The sequence below is a fragment of the Lichenostomus cassidix genome, unplaced genomic scaffold (genome assembly GCF_008360975.1).
Source record: "Lichenostomus cassidix isolate B80296 unplaced genomic scaffold, HeHo_3.0 HiC_scaffold_38, whole genome shotgun sequence".
Taxonomy (NCBI): Eukaryota; Metazoa; Chordata; class Aves; order Passeriformes; family Meliphagidae; genus Lichenostomus; species Lichenostomus cassidix.
In genome coordinates, this window is record NW_028147440.1 from 1,607,386 (window position 1) to 1,624,864 (window position 17,479).

Here is a 17,479-nt window from a genome sequence, read left to right on the forward strand (position 1 = left end):
CACCGAAAAATCACCAAAAATCACCGAGAAATCACAGAAAAATTACATCAAAATATCTCCCAAAATCACCAAAAAATCACATCAAAGTCACCCCAAAATCACAGAGAAATCACAGAAAAATAAGAAAAAAATAAATAAAAATATCCCCAAAATAATTTCTCGGTGATGATTTTTCTGTGATTTCTCTGTGATTTTGGAGATATTTTTCTGGGATTTTTTTTGGGTTTTCTGTGAGGATTTTGATGGGATTTTGATGTGATTTTGGGGCGATTTTGGGGCAACTTTGGGGAATATTTTCAGTGATTTTGTGGGATTTTTCGGTGATTTTGTGGGATTTTGCAGTGATGATTTCTCTGTGATTTTGGGTTATTTTGATGTGATTTTTTGGTGATTTTGGGGGATATTTTGATGTAATTTTTCGGTGATTTTTCTGTGATTTCAGAGTAATTTTGGGGTGATTTTGATATGTGATTTTGGGGTGATTTCTGTGATTTTGGGGTGATTTCTCTGTGAGGATATTGGGTGATTTTTTGGTCATTTTGATGTGATTTTTTTGGGTGATTTGGGGGATATTTTGATGTAATTTTTTGGTGATTTTTCAGTGATTTCTCTGTGATTTCGGAGTAATTTTGGGGTGATTTAGGAGATATTTTTCTGGGATTTTTGGGGATTTTTCTGTGAGGATTTTGATGTGATTTTTCAGTGATTTTATGGGATTTTGGGAGATTTCTCTGGGATTTTTAGTGATGATTTCTCTGTGATTTTGGGTTATTTTTGGGTGATTTTTTGGTGATTTTTCTGTGATTTCTCTGTGATTTCAGAGTAATTTTGGGGTGATTTGGGAGATATTTTTCTGGGATTTTTTTTGATTTTTCTGTGAGGATTTTGATATGATTTTGGGGTGATTTTGGGGGATTTTTCGGTGATTCTGGGGGGATTTTTCAGTGATTTCGTGGTGATTTTTCAGTGATTTTGGGGGATATTTTGCTGTAAATTTTGGGTGATTTCTCTGGGATTTTTGGGTGAATTTGATATGTGATTTTGGGGTGATTTCTCGGTGATTTTGGGGTGATTTCTGTGGGATTTCTCTGTGATTTGGGGTTATTTTGATGTGATTTTGGAGGATATTTGGATGTAATTTTTCGGTGATTTTGGATTATTTTGATGTGATTTTCATGTGATTTCTCAGGGATTTCTCAGTGATTTTGGGGGATTTTTTGGTGAGGATTTCTCTGATTTTTTGGGATTTCTCTGTGATTTTTGGGGGATTTTGGGGATTTTCAGTGATGATTTCTCTCTGATTTTTCTGTGATTTCTCTGTGAGGATTTTGGGTGATTTCTCTGTGATTTTTGGGGATATTTTGGGGTAATTTTTCAGTGATTTCTCCGTGATTTCTCTGTGATTTTTCAGTGATTTTTCTGTGATTTTGGGGGATATTTTGATGTAATTTTTTGGTGATTTTTCAGGGATTTTTTGGGATTTCTCAGTGATTTTGTGGTGATTTCTTGGTGATTTTTCAGGGATTTTTTGGTGGTTTTTCCAATGATTTTAATGGGATTTCTCGGTGATTTTGTGGGATTTTTCGGTGATGATTTCTCTGTGATTTTGGGTGGCTTTGGGGTGATTTTGGGGGATATTTTTCTGTGATTTTTTGGGATTTCTCTGTGAGGATTTTTCAGTGATTTTGGGGTGATTTCTTGGTGATTTCTCAGTGATTTTTTTGAGATTTTTCGGTGATGATTTCTGTGATTTTTCAGTGATTTTTCAGTGATTTTTCAGTGATTTCTCTGTGATTTTCCAGTGATTTTTCAGTGATTTTTCAGTGGTTTTTTCAGTGGTTTTTCCAATGATTTTAATGGGATTTCTTGGTGATTTTGTGGGATTTTTGGGTGATGATTTCTCTGTGATTTTGGGGTGATTTTTCTGTGATTTCTCTGTGATTTCTCAGTGATTTTGGGGTGATTTTTGGGGTGAATTTGATATGTGACTTTGGGGTGACTTCTCGGTGATTTTGGGGTGATTTTGGGGGATATTTTGATGTAATTATTTGGTGATTTTTCTGTGATTTCTCAGTGATTTTTCAATGATTTTTTGGGATTTCTCAGTGATTTTTCAATGATTTTTTGGGATTTCTCAGTGATTTTGTGGTGATGATTTCTCTGGGATTTCTCTGGGATTTTTCAGTGATTTCTCTGTGAGGATTTTGGGTGATTTCTCAGTGATTTTTGGATGTAATTTTTCTGTGATTTTTCGGTGATTTTGGGGTGACTTTTCAGCGATTTTTTCAGTGGTTTTTTCAATGATTTTAATGGGATTTCTTGGTGATTTTGTGACATTTTTCAGTGATGATTTCTCTGTGATTTTGGGGTGACTTCTGCGTGATTTTGGAGAACATTTTGATGTGATTTCTCTGTGATTTTTCTGTGATTTTTCTGTGATTTTTCAGTGATTTTAATGGGATTTCTCAGTGATTTTGTGGGATTTTTGGGTGATGATTTCTCTGTGATTTTGGGGTGATTTCTCTGTGAGAATTTGGGGTTACTTTGATGTGATTTTTCAGTGATTTTGGGGTGATTTTGGGGTGATTTCTCTGTGAGAATTTGGGGTTACTTTGATGTGATTTCTCGGTGATTTTGGGGTGATTTCGGGAGATATTTTTCTGTGATTTCTCGGTGATTTTGTGAGATTTTTCAGTGATGATTTCTCTGTGGTTTTGGGGTGATTTTGATGAGATTTTGGGAGATATTTTTCTGTGATTTTGGGGTGATTTTAGGATGATTTCTATGTGATTTCTCTGTGATTTTTCGGTGATGATTTCTTGGTGATTTTAGGGTGATTTTAGGGTGATTTTTCAGTCGTTTTTTCAATGATTTTAATGGGATTTCTCGGTGATTTTGGAGGATTTTTCAGTGATGATTTCTCAGTGATTTTGGGGTGATTTTTCTGTGATTTCTCTGTGATTTTGGGGTGATTTCTCTGTGAGGAATTTGGGTGACTTCTTGGTGATTTTGGGGTGATTTTTTTTGGTGATTTTGGAGAATATTTTGATGTGATTTCTCTGTGATTTTCCCGTGATTTTTCAGTGATTTTTTTCAGTGATTTTAATGGGATTTCTCAGTGATTTTGCAGGATTTTTCGGTGATGATTTCTCTGTGATTTTGGGTGATTTCTCTGTGAGAATTTGGGGTTACTTTGATGTGATTTCTCAGTGATTTTGGGGTAATTTCGGGAGATATTTTTCTGTGATTTCTCGGTGATTTTGTGAGATTTTTCAGTGACGATTTCTCTGTGATTTCTCTGTGGTTTTGGGGTGATTTTGATGAGATTTTGGGAGATATTTTTCTGTGATTTTGGGGTGATTTTAGGATGATTTCTATGTGATTTCTCTGTGATTTTTCAGTGATGGTTTCTCAGTGATTTTAGGGTGATTTTAGGGTGATTTTTCAGTGTTTTTTTCAATGATTTTAATGAGATTTCTCACTGATTTTGTGGGATTTTTCGGTGACAATTTCTCTGTGGTTTTGAGGTGATTTCTCTGTGAGGATTTTGGGTGATTTCTCTGTTATTTCTCTGTGATTTTTCAATGATGATTTCTCTGTGATTTTAGGGTGATTTTTCAGTGGTTTTTTCAATGATTTTAATGGGATTTCTTGGTGATTTTGTGGGATTTTTTCAGTCATGATTTCTTTGATTTTGGGGTTATTTTGGGCTAATTTTGGGCTAGTTTTGGGCTCTTTTCTGTCCCCCAGCCTGGGATGGTGACGTCATGCGCTCAGCCCGGCCTCCAGCGAGGAGGAGATTTTGGGTTATTTTGGGTGATTTTGATCTGTGATTTTGGGCGATATCTCTGTGATTTTCTTTTTTATTTCTCTGTGAGGATTTTGATGTGATTTTTCTGTGATTTTGGGGTGATTTTTCGGTGATTTCTTGATGATTTCTCAGTGATTTTGTGGGATTTTTTCGGTGATGATTTCCCTGTGATTTTGGGGTGATTTCTCTGTGAGGATTTTGGGTGATTTCTTGATGATTTTTCAGTGGTTTTTCAGTGTTTTTTTCGATGATTTTAGTGGGATTTCTCAGTGATTTTGTGGGATTTTTCGGTGATGATTTCTCAGTGATTCTTCAGTGATTTCTCTGTGATTTCTCTTCGGTTTTTCAATGATTTTTTTGGGATTTCTCAGTGATTTTGTGGTGATTATTTCTCTGTGATTTCTCAGTGATTTTGGGGTGATTTTTCTGTGAGGATTTTGGGTGATTTTTCGGTGATTTCTCTGTGATTTTTCGGTGATGATTTCTCGGTGATTTTAGGGTGATTTTTCAGTGGTTTTTTCAATGATTTTAATGGGATTTCTCAGTGATTTTGTGGAATTTTTCAGTGATGATTTCTTTGATTTTGGGGTTATTTTGGGCTAATTTTGGGCTAAATTTGGGTTCTTTTCTGTCCCCCCAGCCTGGGATGGTGACATCATGCCGCACAGCCTGGCCTCCAGCGAGGAGGAGATTTTGGGTTATTTTGGGTGATTTTGTGGGATTTTTCAGTGATTTTTCAGTGACTTTGAGGTGATTTCTCAGCGGTTTTGGGGGATATTTTGAGGTGATCTTTTAGTGATTTTGGGAGATATTTTGATGTGATTTTGGGATGATTTCTCTGTGATTTCTGTGTGATTTTGGGTGATTTCTGTGTGATTTCTCTGTGATTTTGGGTGATTGCTCAGTGATTTTTGGGGTGATTTTGTGGGATATTTTGTTGTAGTTTTTCGGTGATTTTTCAGTGATTTCTCAGTGATTTTGTGAGATTTTTCGGTGATGATTTCTCTGTGATTCTGGGGTGATTTTGATATGTGATTTCTGGGTGATTTCTTGGTGACTTTTCAGTGATTTTTCTGTGATTTTTTCAGTGTTTTTTTCAATGATTTTAATGGGATTTCTCGGTGATTTTGGAGGATTTTTCAGTGATGATTTCTCTGTGATTTTGATGTGATTTTGATGTGATTTCTCTGTGATTTCTCAGTGATTTCTCAGTGATTTTGGGGTGATTTCTCTGTGAGTAATTTGGGTGCCTTCTTGGTGATTTTGGGGTGATTTTTTGGTGATTTTGGAGAATATTTTGATGTGATTTCTCTGTGATTTTGCCGTGATTTTTCAGTGATTTTTCAATGATTTTTAATGGGATTTCTCAGTGATTTTGTGGGATTTTTCAGTGATGATTTCTCTGTGATTTTGGGGTAATTTTGGGTGATTTCTCTTTGAGAATTTTGGGTTCCTTTGATGTGATTTCTCGGTGATTTTGGGGTGATTTCGGGAGATATTTTTCTGTGATTTCTCGGTGATTTTGTGAGATTTTTCAGTGATGATTTCTCTGTGGTTTTGGGGTGATTTTGATGAGATTTTGGGAGATATTTTTCTGTGATTTTAGGGTGATTTTTCAGTGTTTTTTTCAATGATTTTAATGAGATTTCTCAGTGATTTTGTGGGATTTTTCGGTGATGATTTCCCTGTGATTTTGGGGTGATTTCTCTGTGAGGATTTTGGGTGATTTCTTGATGATTTTTCAGTGATTTTTCAGTGATTTTTCGGGTTTTTCAGTGGTTTTTCAGTGTTTTTTTCGATGATTTTAGTGGGATTTCTCAGTGATTTTGTGGGATTTTTCGGTGATGATTTCTCAGTGATTCTTCAGTGATTTCTCTGTGATTTCTCTTCGGTTTTTCAATGATTTTTTTGGGATTTCTCAGTGATTTTGTGGTGATTATTTCTCTGTGATTTCTCAGTGATTTTGGGGTGATTTTTCTGTGAGGATTTTGGGTGATTTCTCGGTGATTTCTCTGTGATTTTTCGGTGATGATTTTTTGGTGATTTTAGGGTGATTTTTCAGTGGTTTTTTCAATGATTTTAATGGGATTTCTCAGTGATTTTGTGGGATTTTTCGGTGATGATTGCTGTTATTTTTCTGTGATTTCTCTGTGATTTGGGCTAATTTTGGGCTAATTTTGGGTTCTTTTCTGTCCCCCAGCCTGGGATGGTGACGTCATGCCGCGCAGCCCGGCCTCCAGCGAGGAGGAGATTTTGGGCTAATTTTGGGCTAAATTTGGGCTAATTTTGGTCTCTTTCCCCCCCAGCCTGGGATGGTGACGTCATGCCGCGCAGCCCGGCCTCCAGCGAGGAGGAGGAGGGTCGAGGCTCCGAATACCCCGAGGGCGACTCGGATTCGGGGAGTTCCCGCGAGGGCAGCAACCCCAACAACCCCAACAACCCCAACAACCCCAACAACCCCAACAACCCCAACAACCCCAATAATCCCAATAATCCCAATAATCCCAACAACCCCGGAGTGCCCCGCAGCCGGGGAGCCTCCCGAGCCCCCCAGAGCCCCGAGGATTCCCACTTCAGCATGATGGTGTTCCGCATCGGCATCCCCGACCTGCACCAGACGGTGAGAAGAGGGGTTGGGGAGTGGGAAATATGGAAAAAATGGGGGGATGGAAAAAAAAATGGGGGAAAACACCCAAAAAAATGGGGGGAAAGCGGAAAAAATCCTGAAAAAATGGAGGGGAACACAAAAAAAATGGGGAAAAACACCCCAAAAAATGGGGAAAGACTGAAAAAATCCTGAAAAAAATGGGGGAATGGAAAAAAACATGGGGAAAACACCCCCAAAAAATAGGGAAAGACAGGAAAAATGGGGAAAAACACCCAAAAAATGGGGAAAGACTGATAAAGTCCTGAAAAAAATGGGGGAAATGCAAAAAAAAAAGGGGAGAAACACAAAAAATGGGGAAAGACTGAAAAAATCTTGAAAAATTGGGGGGAAACACCAAAAAAATGGGGAAAAACCAGAAAAAATGGGGAGAGAATTAAAAAAATGGGGGAGAACTCAAAAAAAGGGGGGAGAACACCCAGAAAATGGGGAAAAACACCCAAGAAATGGGGAAAGACTGAAAATATACCGAAAAAATGGGGGGAAACACAATAAAAATGGGGGAAATGGCAAAAAAATGGGGGGAAACCAGAAAAAAAACGGGGAAAAACACCAAAAAAATGGGGGAGAACTGGAAAAAATGGGGAAAGACTGAAAAAATCCCCCCAAAAATGGGGGGAAACACAAAAAAAATGGGGAAAAACACCAAAAAATGGGGCAAAAAATGGGGGAAACACAAAAAAAATGGGGAAAACACACCCAAAAAATGGGGGAATCCCTGAAAAAATGTGGCGAGAATTCAAAAAAATGGGAGAAAACCAGAAAAAATGGGGGAAAAACACCCAAAAAATGGGGGAGAACCGGAAAAAATGGGGAAAGACTGAAAAAATCCCCCCAAAAATGGGGGAATGGAAAAAATGGGGGGTATCCCCAAAAAAATGGGGGAAAAGTGGAAAAAATCCCGAAAAAATGGAGGGAAACACAAAAAAAATGGGGAAAAACACCCAAAAAATGGGGAAAGACTGAAAAAAATCCTGAAAAAAAATGGGGGGAACACCAGAAAAAGGGGGAAAACCAGAAAAAATGGGGGAAAACAAAAAAAAAACGGGGAAAAACTGGAAAAAATGGGGGAAAACACCCAAAAAAATAAAAGGGAATCCTAAAAAATGGGAGGAAACACAAAAAAATGGGGGAAATGCCCCAAAAAAGGGAGAAAATGCCCCCAAGAAATGGGGGAACACTCGAAAAAAATGGGGGAGAAGCCAAAAAAAACAGGGGGAAACACCAAAACAATGGGGAAACCCTGAAAAAAAGGGAGAAAACACCAAAAAAATGGGGGAAAACCAGAGAAAAATGGGGGAAACACGAAAAAAATGGGGAAAACACACCCAAAAAATGAGGGAATCCCTGAAAAAATGTGGAGAGGATTCAAAAAAATTGGGGAAAACCAGAAAAAATGGGGAAAGACTGAAAAAAATTCCCCAAAAAAATGGGGGAAACACAAAAAAGATGGGGAAAAACACCCCAAAAATGGGGTGATTCCAATGCTCCATTTTTGGGGTTCCCCCTCTCTCTGACCACCCCAAAAATCCATCCCAGGGCTATTTTTGGAAGGTCTCAAGTGGGATTTTTGGTGTTCCACCATCCCAAAGCTTCTGAACACCGGGAATATTTGGGTTCCCCCAACCCCAGAAATTCCAGGGGTGCAAATTTTGGGGTTCCCCCCTCTCTGACCACCCCAAAAATCCATCCCAGGGCTATTTTTTGGAGCTCCCAATGGCATTTTTTGGTGTTCCACCATCCCAGGTCTCCCAAACCTCGGGATTTTTTGGGTTTCCCCCAACTCGAAGCTCCAATTTTGGGGTTCTCCCCTCTCTGACCACCCCAAAAATCCATCCCAGGGCTATTTTCAGAAGGTCTCAAGTGGGTTTTTTGGGCTCTCCTCATCCCGGGGCTCTCGAATCTCGGGATTTTTTGGCTTCCCCCAACCCCAGAAATTCCAGAGGTGCAAATTTGGGGTTCCCCCCTCTCTGACCACCCCAAAATTTCATCCCAGGGCTATTTTTTGGAGCTCCCAACAGCGTTTTTTGGTGTTCCACCATCCCGGGTCTCCCAAACCCCGGGATTTTTTGGGTTTCCCCCAACTCGAAGCTCCAATTTTTGGGGTTCCCCCTCTCTGACCACCCCAAAAATCCATCCTAGGGCTATTTTCAGAAGGTCTCAAGTGGGTTTTTTGGGCTCTCCTCATCCCGGGGCTCCCGAATCTCGGGATTTTTTGGGGTGCTCCTAACCCAGAGATTCTGAGGATCCAATTTTGGGGTTCCCCCCTCTCTGACCCCCCAAATCTCTCCCCCCCAGAAGTGCCTGCGGTTCGACCCCGGCGCGGCGCTGAGTGCAGCCAAGCAGCAGCTGCTCCTGCTCTGACCCCAAAATCCATCCCAGTGTTATTTTAGGAGTTCCCAATGGGGTTTTTTGGTGTTTCTCCATCCCAGGACTCCCAAACCTGGGGATTTTTTGGGTTCTGAGGATCCATTTTTGGGGTTCTCCCCGCTCTGACCACCCCAAAAAATCCATCCCAGGGCTATTTTTGGAAGGTCTCAAGTGGGTTTTTTGGGGTTCCACCATCCTGGGGCTCCCAAACCTCGGGATTTTTTGGGTTTCTCCCAACTCGGCCATACTGAAGATCCATTTTTGGGATTCCCCCCTCTCTGACCACCCCAAAAATTCGTCCCAATGTTATTTTAGAAGGTTTCCCATAGAGTTATTCATGTTTTCCCATCCCAAGGGTCTCCAACCTCGGGATTTTTTGGGTTTCCCCCAACTCAATGCTCCAATTTTGGGTTTCCCCTCTCTCTGACCACCCCAAAAATCCATCCCAGGGCTATTTTCGGAAGATCTCAAGTGGGTTTTTTGGTGTTCCACCATCCCGACACTCCCGAATCTTGGGATTTTTTGGCTTCACCCAACTCCACGAGTACTCAGGACCCAAATTTTGGGGTTCTCCCCTGTCTGACAAACCCAAAAATCCATCCCGGGGTTATTTTTTGGAGTTCCCAATGGTGTTTTTTGGGGTCTCCCCATCCCGGGACTCCCAAACCTGGGGATTTTTTGGGTTCTGAGGATCCATTTTTGGGGTTCTCCCCGCTCTGACCACCCAAAAATCCATCCTAGGCCTATTTTTGGAAGGTCTCAAGTGGGTTTTTTGGTGTTCCACCATCCCAAGACTCCAGAATCTCAGAATTTTTTGGGTTTCCGCCAACTCAAGGATCCATTTTTGGGGTTCCCTCAATCCGGGGTTGCATTTTTTGGGGTTCTGACTTCCCCTGAGCTCCCAAAAATCCATCCTAGTGATATTTTGAGGAAGTTTCAATTGGGTTTTTTGGTGTTCCACCATCCTGGAGCTCCCAAACCTCGGGATTTTTTGGGTTTCCCCCAACTCGAAGCTCCAATTTTGGGCTTCTCCCCTCTCTGACCACCCCAAAATTTCATCCCAGGGTTATTTTTTGGAGTTCCCAATGGTCATTTTTGGTGTTCTACCATCCCAAGTCTCCCGAATCTCAGGATTTTTTGGCTTCCCCCAACCCCAGGAGTACTCAGGACCCATTTTTTGGGGTTCCCCCCTCTCTGACCCCCAAATCTCTCCCCCAGAAGTGCCTGCAGTTCGACCCCGGCGCGGCGCTGAGTGCAGCCAAGCAGCAGCTGCTCCTGCTCTGACCCCAAAATCCATCCCAGTGTCATTTCAGGAGTTCCCAATGGGGTTTTTTGGGGTTTCTCCATCCCGGGACTCCCAAACCTGGGGATTTTTTGGGTTCTGAGGATCCATTTTTGGGGTTCTTCCTGCTCTGACCACCCAAAAAATTCATCCCAGTGCTATTTTGAGGAAGTTTCAGTTGGGTTTTTTGGGGTCTCCCCATCCCAGGGCTCCCGAATCTCGGGATTTTTTTGGGTTTCCCCCAACTTGGCCATACTGAAGATCCATTTTTGGGGTTCCTGACTCCCCTGAGCTACCAAAAATCCATCCCAATGTTATTTTAGAAGGTTTCCCGTAGAGTTATTCATGTTTCCCCATCCCAGGGCTCCCGAATTTCGGGTTTTTTTGGGTTTCCCCCAACTTGATGCTCCAGTTTTTGGGATTCCCCCCACTCTGACCACCCCAAAATTTCATCCCAGGGCTATTTTTTGGAGCTCCCAATGGTGATTTTTGGTGTTCCACCATCCCAAGTCTCCCGAACCTCAGGATTTTTTGGCTTCCCCCAACCCCACGAGTACTCAGGACCCATTTTTGGGGTTCCCCCCTCTCTGACCACCCCAAAAATCCATCCCAGTGTTATTTTAAGGTGTTCCCAATGGGATTATTTATTCCAAGGCTCCCGAATCTTGGGATTTTTTGGGTCCGAAGGTCCGTTTTTGGGTTCCTCCAACCCCAGGCATTCTGGGGATGCATTTTTGGGGTTTCCCCTATCCAGGGGTGCATTTTTTGGGGTCCTGACTCTTCCAGAACCCCCCAAAAATCCATCCCAATGTTATTTCAGAAGGTTTCCCATAGAGTTATTCGTGTTTTCCCATCCCAAAGCTCCCAAATCTCGGGATTTTTGGGGTTCCAATGATCCAATTTTGGGGTTCTCCCCTCTCTGACCACCCCAAAACTTCATCCCAGGGCTATTTTTTGGAGCTCCCAATGGGGTTTTTTGATGTTCCACCATCCCAGGTCTCCCAAACCTGGGGATTTTTTGGGTTTCCCCCACCTCGAAGCTCCAATTTTCGGGGTTCCACCTCTCTGACCACCCCAAAAATCCATCCCAGGGCTATTTTCGGAAGGTCTCAAGTGGGTTTTTTGGGCTCTCCTCATCCCGGGACTCCCAAATCTTGGGATTTTTTGGGGTGCTCCTAACCCAGAGATTCTGAGGATCCAATTTTGGGGTTCCCCTCTCCTTGAACCCCAAATCTCTCCCCCAGAAGTGCCTGCGGTTCGACCCCGGCGCGGCGCTGAGTGCAGCCAAGCAGCAGCTGCTCCTGCTCTGACCCCAAAATCCATCCCAGTGTTATTGCAGGAGTTCCCAATGGGGTTTTTTGGGGTTTCTCCATCCCAGGACTCCCAAACCTGGGGATTTTTTGGGTTCCGAGGATCTATTTTTGGGGTTCTTCCCGCTCTGACTCCCCAAAAATTCATCCTAGGGCTATTTTGAGGAAGTTTCAGTTGGGTTTTTTGGGGTTCCACCGTCCCAGGGCTCCCGAATCTCGGGATTTTTTTGGGTTTCCCCCAACTCAGCCATACTGAAGATCCATTTTTGGGGTTCCTGACTCCCCTGAGCTACCAAAAGATCCATCCCAGGGTTATTTTAGAAGGTTTCCCATAGAGTTATTCATGTTTCCCCATCCCAAGGCTCCCAAATCTCGGGATTTTTTGGATTTCCCCCAACTCAATGCTCCAATTTTGGGGTTCCCCCCTCTCTGACCACCCCAAATTTTCATCCCAGGGCTATTTTTTGGAGTTCCCAATGGTCATTTTTGGTGTTCTACCATCCCAAGACTCCCGAATCTCAGGATTTTTTGGCTTCCCCCAACCCCACGAGTACTCAGAACCCATTTTTGGGGTTCCCCCCTCTCTGACCCCCCAAATCTCTCCCCCCAGAAGTTCCTGCGGTTCGACCCCGGCACGGCGCTGAGTGCAGCCAAGCAGCAGCTGCTCCTGCTCTGACCCCAAAATCCATCCCAGTGTTATTGCAGGAGTTCCCAACGGATTTTTTGGGTTCTGAGGATCCATTTTTGGGGTTCTCCCCTCTCTGACCACCCCAAAATTTCATCCCAGGGCTATTTTTTGGAGCTCCCAATGGCGTTTTTTGGTGTTCCACCATCCCAAAAATCCCAAACCTGGGGATTTTTTGGGTTTCCCCCACCTCGAAGCTCCAATTTTGGGGTTCCCCCCCTCTGACCACCCCAAAAATCCATCCTAGGGCTATTTTCAGAAGGTCTCAAGTGGGTTTTTTGGGCTCTCCTCATCCCGAGACTCCCGAATCTCGGGATTTTTTTTATTCTCCCAACCCCAGAAATTCTGATGCTCCATTTTTTGGGGTTCCCCCCTGTCTGACCCCCCAAATCTCTCCCCCAGAAGTGCCTGCGGTTCGACCCCGGCGCGGCGCTGAGTGCAGCCAAGCAGCAGCTGCTCCTGCTCTGACCCCAAAATCCATCCCAGTGTTATTTTAGGAGTTCCCAATGGATTTTTTTGGGTTCTGAGGATCCATTTTTGGGGTTCCCCCTCTCTGACCACCCCAAAAATCCATCCTAGGGCTATTTTCAGAAGGTCTCAATTGGGTTTTTTGGGCTTGCCCCATCCTGGAGCTCCCAAATCTCGGGATTTTTTGGCTTCCCCCAACCCCAGAAATTCCAGAGGTGCAAATTTTGGGTTCCCCCCTCTCTGACCACCCAAAAATCCATCCCAGTGCTATATTTGGAGCTCCCAATGGCGTTTTTTGGTGTTCCACCATCCCGAGACTCCCGAATCTCGGGATTTTTTGGGGTGCTCCTAACCCAGAGATTCTGAGGATCCAATTTTGGGGTTCCCCCCTCTCTGACCCCCCAAATCTCTCCCCCCAGAAGTGCCTGCGGTTCGACCCCGGCGCGGCGGTGTGGGCAGCCAAGCAGCAGCTGCTGTGCGCTCTGACCGAGGGGCTCCACGATGGACTCAACTATGGGCTCTTCCAGCCCGCGGCGGCAGGGAGGGACGCAAAATTCCTGGATGAGGAGAGACCCCTGAGGGATTATCCGCAGAGCTTCGACCAGGGCGTGCCCTACCTGGAGGTGGGCGAGGGGGGAGAATTTGGGGGGGAAAAGTGGGGGATTTGGGTTTTAAAATGGTGGATTTGGGGTGAAAAGTGGTGGATTTGGGGTGAAAAAGGGTGGATTTGGGGTGAAAAGGTGGTGGAATTGGGGTTAAAAGTGGTGGCTTTGGGATTAAAAGGTCAGGATTTGGGGTGAAAAGTGGTGGATTTGGGGTAAAAAGGGTGGATTTGGGGTGGGAAGGATCAGGGATGGGCGTGCCCTACCTGGAGGTGGGGCGGGGGGAGAATTTGGGGGGATTTGGGGGGGGAAAAGTGGGGGATTTGGGTTTTAAAATGGTGGATTTTGGGTGAAAAGTGGTGGAATTGGGATGAAAAGTGGTGGATTTGGGATTAAAGTGGTGGATTTGGGGTGAAAAGTTTAGGATTTGGGGTGAAGAGTGGTGGAATTTGGGTTTTAAAAGGGGTGGATTTGGGGTGAAAGTCAAGGATTTGGGGCTAAAAGTTTTGGATTTGTTGTGAAAAGTGGTGGATTTGGGGTGAAAAGTGGTGGATTTTGGGGTGAAAAAGGGTGGATTTTGGGTAAAAAGGGTGGATTTGGGGTGGGAAGGATCAGGGATGGGCGTGCCCTACCTGGAGGTGGGCGTGGGGGGAGAATTTGGGGGGATTTGGGGGAGAAAAGTGGTGGATTTGGGGTTAAAAGTGGTGGGTTTGGGGTGAAAAGTGGTGGATTTGGGGGGAAAAGTGGTGGATTTGGGGTGAAAAGTGGTGGATTTGGGGGGAAAAGTGGTGGAATTGGGGTGAAAAGTGTTGGATTTGGGGTAAACGGGGTGGATTTGGGGAGAAAAGTGATGGATTTTGGGGGTAAAGTGGGGGATTTTCGGGTGAAAAGTGGTGAATTTGGGGTGGAAAGTGGTGGATTTGGGATTAAAGTGGTGGAATTGGGGTGAAAAGTCCAGGATTTGGAGCTAAAGAGTGGTGGATTGGGGGTGAAAAGTGGTGGAATTGGGGTTAAAAGTGGTGGATTTGGGGTGAAAGTCAAGGATTTGGGGTGAAAAGTGGTGGATTTTGGGGGAAAAGTGGGGGATTTGGGGTGAAAAGTTTAGGATTTGGGGTGAAGAGTGGTGGAATTGGGTTTTAAAAGGGGTGGATTTGGGGTGAAAGTCAAGGATTTGGGGCTAAAAGTTTTGGATTTGTTGTGAAAAGTTTTGGATTTGTTGTGAAAAGTGGTGGATTTTGGGGTGAAAAGGGGTGGGTTTGGGAGGAAAGTGGTGGATTTGGGGTGAAAAGTTCAGGATTTGGACTAAAGAGTGGAGGAATTTGGGTTTCAAAGGGGTGGGTTTGGGGTGAAATTTGGTTGAGAAGTTCAGGATTTGGGTTGAAAGTTCAGGATTTGGGGTGAAAGTTCAGGATTTGGGTTGAAAAGTTTAGGATTTTGGGGTGCAAAGTGGTAGAATTTGGGCTCAAGGTTCAGGATTTGGGGTTGGAAGGACGCAGGGTGGGCGTGGCCAGAGGTAGGGGGCGTGGCTTACAGGGTGGGCGTGGCCCAAGGTGGGCGTGGTTTGCACGCCAGGTGGGGCCAAGGGCAGGAATTGGGGCAAAACCGGCAAATTTGGGGTTAGAGAGCCGGGGGGGGGGGCGTGGTCAGGGAATGGGCGTGGCTTGTGGGTGGGCGTGGTTTAAATTTGGGGCGGAGCTTAGCTTTACCCCATATTAGGCTGGGTGGGCGTGGCCAGGGGGTGTGGTCAGACGGGCTGGGCGTGGCCTGGGGTGGGCGGGGGCGTGTCCCCCGGGCCGGGGGGCGTGTCCCCGTGTCGGTGGGCGTGGCCCGGTGCTGACCCCGCCCCCAGTTCCGGTACAAGACCCGCGTGTACAAACAAACCAACCTGGACGAGAAACAGCTGGCCAAGCTGCACACCAAGGTGGGACACGCCCCCTGACCCGAGACCACGCCCCCTTCCTTCTCTGGACACGCCCCCTGCTCCCTGGACACGCCCTTTAACTGGCCACGCCCCCCGGTCCTGGACACGCCCCTTTTTTCCCTGGCCAAGGGACTGGGACATGCCCCCTTCCTTCTCTGGACACGCCTCCTGGCCCTGGCCACGCCCCTTGTTTCTATGGCCACGCCCCTAATCCCTGGTCACACCCCTTGTTTCTATGGCCATGCCCCATCCTTGGACACGCCCCCTTGTTCTCTGGCCACGCCCCCATCCTTGAACACGCCCCCTGCCCAAAGCCACGCCCCTTGTTCTCTGGACACGCCCCCTGTTCCCTGGACATGCCCCCAATCCTTAGACACGCCCCTTATCATTGGCCACGCCCCCTTGTTTCTGTGGACACGCCCCTTGGCTCTGGCCACATCCCAATCCCTGGCCACGCCCCCTTCTGGACACGCCCATTTTCCCTGGACACGCCCCCCCAATCCCTGGTCACACCCCTTGTTTCTATGGACACACCCATTGTTTCTATGACCACGCCCCCAATCCATGGCCACGCCCCCTGTTTCCCTGGATATGCCCCTTGTTTCCCTGGCCACGCCCCTTGCTCCCTGGACACGCCCCCATCATTGGACACGCCCCTTCCCTCTGGACACGCACCTTCTTTCTCTGGCCACACCCCCTTCCCTGGACACGCCCCCTCTTCTCTGGTCACACCCCTAATGCTTGGCCAAGCCCCTTGTTTCCCTGGCCACGCCCCCTGGCCCTGGCCACGCCCCCAAACCATTACATGCCCCTTGTTCCCTGGCCACACCCCTTTTTCCATGGACACGCCCCCTTCCCCTGGACACACCCCTTGTTTCTATGGCCACGCCCCCTGCTCCCTGGCCACGCCCCCAATCCATGGCCACGCCCCTTGTTTCCCTGGACACACCCCTTGTTTCCCTGGCCACGCCCCTTGTTTCCCTGGCCACGCCCCTTGTTTCTCTGGGCCACGCCCCTTTGTCCATGGCCACGCCCCTTGTTCCTTTGCCCCGCCCACTGCACCCAGACCACGCCGTGTCCCCATGTCCCCTGATGTGTCCCCTGCCGTGTCCCCTGACATGTCCCCTGCCCTGTCCCCATGTCCCCATGTCCCCTGATGCGTCCCCATGTCCCCTGCCATGTCCCCATGTCCCCTGACATGTCCCCTGCCATGTCCCTGTCCCCTGTCACTGTCCCCCGGTCCCCTGATGCATGTCCCGTGTCCCCTGCTGGCTGTTCCCCTGTCCCTGTCCCCTATCCCCTGATGTGTGTCCCCATGTCCCCTGCCATGTCCCCTGCCCTGTTCCTGTCCCCTGCTGTCCCCTGACTGTCCCCGTGTCCCCAGACGGGTCTGCGGAAGTTCCTGGACTACGTTCAGCACGGCTCGGCTGAGAAGGTGGCGCGGCTGCTGGAGAGGGGGCTGGACCCCAACTACCATGACTCGGACTCGGGGGGTGAGTGACATCTGGGGACAGCTTGGGGACATCCCTGACCCCCTGGGGACATCCCTGACCCCAACTACCATGACTCGGACTCGGGGGGTGAGTGAGTGACACTTGGGGACACTTGGGGACATCTGGGGACACCTGGGGACATCCCTGACCCCAACTACCATGACTCGGACTCGGGGGGTGAGTGAGTGACACTTGGGGACATCCCTGACCCCCTGGGGACACCTGGGGACATCCCTGACCCCAACTACTATGACTCGGACTCGGGGGGTGAGTGAGTGACACTTGGGGACAGCTTGGGGACCTTGGGGACACCTGGGGACATCCCTGACCCCAACTACCATGACTCTGACTCGGGGGGTGAGTGACATCTGGGGACATCCCTGACCCCCTGGGGACATCCCTGACCCCCTGGGGACACCTGGGGACATCCCTGACCCCAACTACCATGACTCGGATTCGGGGGGTGAGTGACACTTGGGGACACCTGGGGACATCCTGGGGACACCTTGGGGACACTTCCTGACCCCTGGGGACACCCCCACGCCATCCCTGGGGACACGACTGATCCTGGTGTCCCCAATGTCCCCAGAGCCCCTCGTGTCCCAGTGTCCCCGTGGAGCTCAGGGTCCCTCCTGTCCCCCCACACCCCACAATGTCCCCAATGTCCCCAGAGCTCCTGTATCCCCCAGTGTCCCCAGTGTCCCCAATGTCCCCAATGCCCCAATGTCCCCAGAGTCCCTATATCCCCAATGTCCCCAATGCCCCCCAGAATCCCCAATGTCCCCAAAGCCCCGATGTCCCCAAATGTCCCCATTATCCCCTATGCCCCCCAATCCCCCCAATGCCCCCAATGTCCCCAATATCCCCATATC

At 46.9% G+C, this 17,479-nt stretch overlaps 1 protein-coding gene across 1 annotated transcript in view; it reads left to right on the top strand.

Moving 5' to 3' along the window:
- The window catches only part of SHANK1 (SH3 and multiple ankyrin repeat domains 1), a 142,330-nt gene that overhangs the window by 14,944 nt on the left and 109,907 nt on the right, over nucleotides 1-17,479 (top strand). Inside the window, exons 2-5 of the mRNA XM_085045404.1 lie at nucleotides 6,118-6,431; nucleotides 13,011-13,214; nucleotides 15,043-15,114; nucleotides 16,499-16,607. Of these exons, the coding sequence (XP_084901530.1) occupies nucleotides 6,135-6,431; nucleotides 13,011-13,214; nucleotides 15,043-15,114; nucleotides 16,499-16,607 (682 nt within the window). The 5' untranslated portion in view covers nucleotides 6,118-6,134. The remainder of the gene's footprint in view (nucleotides 1-6,117; nucleotides 6,432-13,010; nucleotides 13,215-15,042; nucleotides 15,115-16,498; nucleotides 16,608-17,479) is intronic.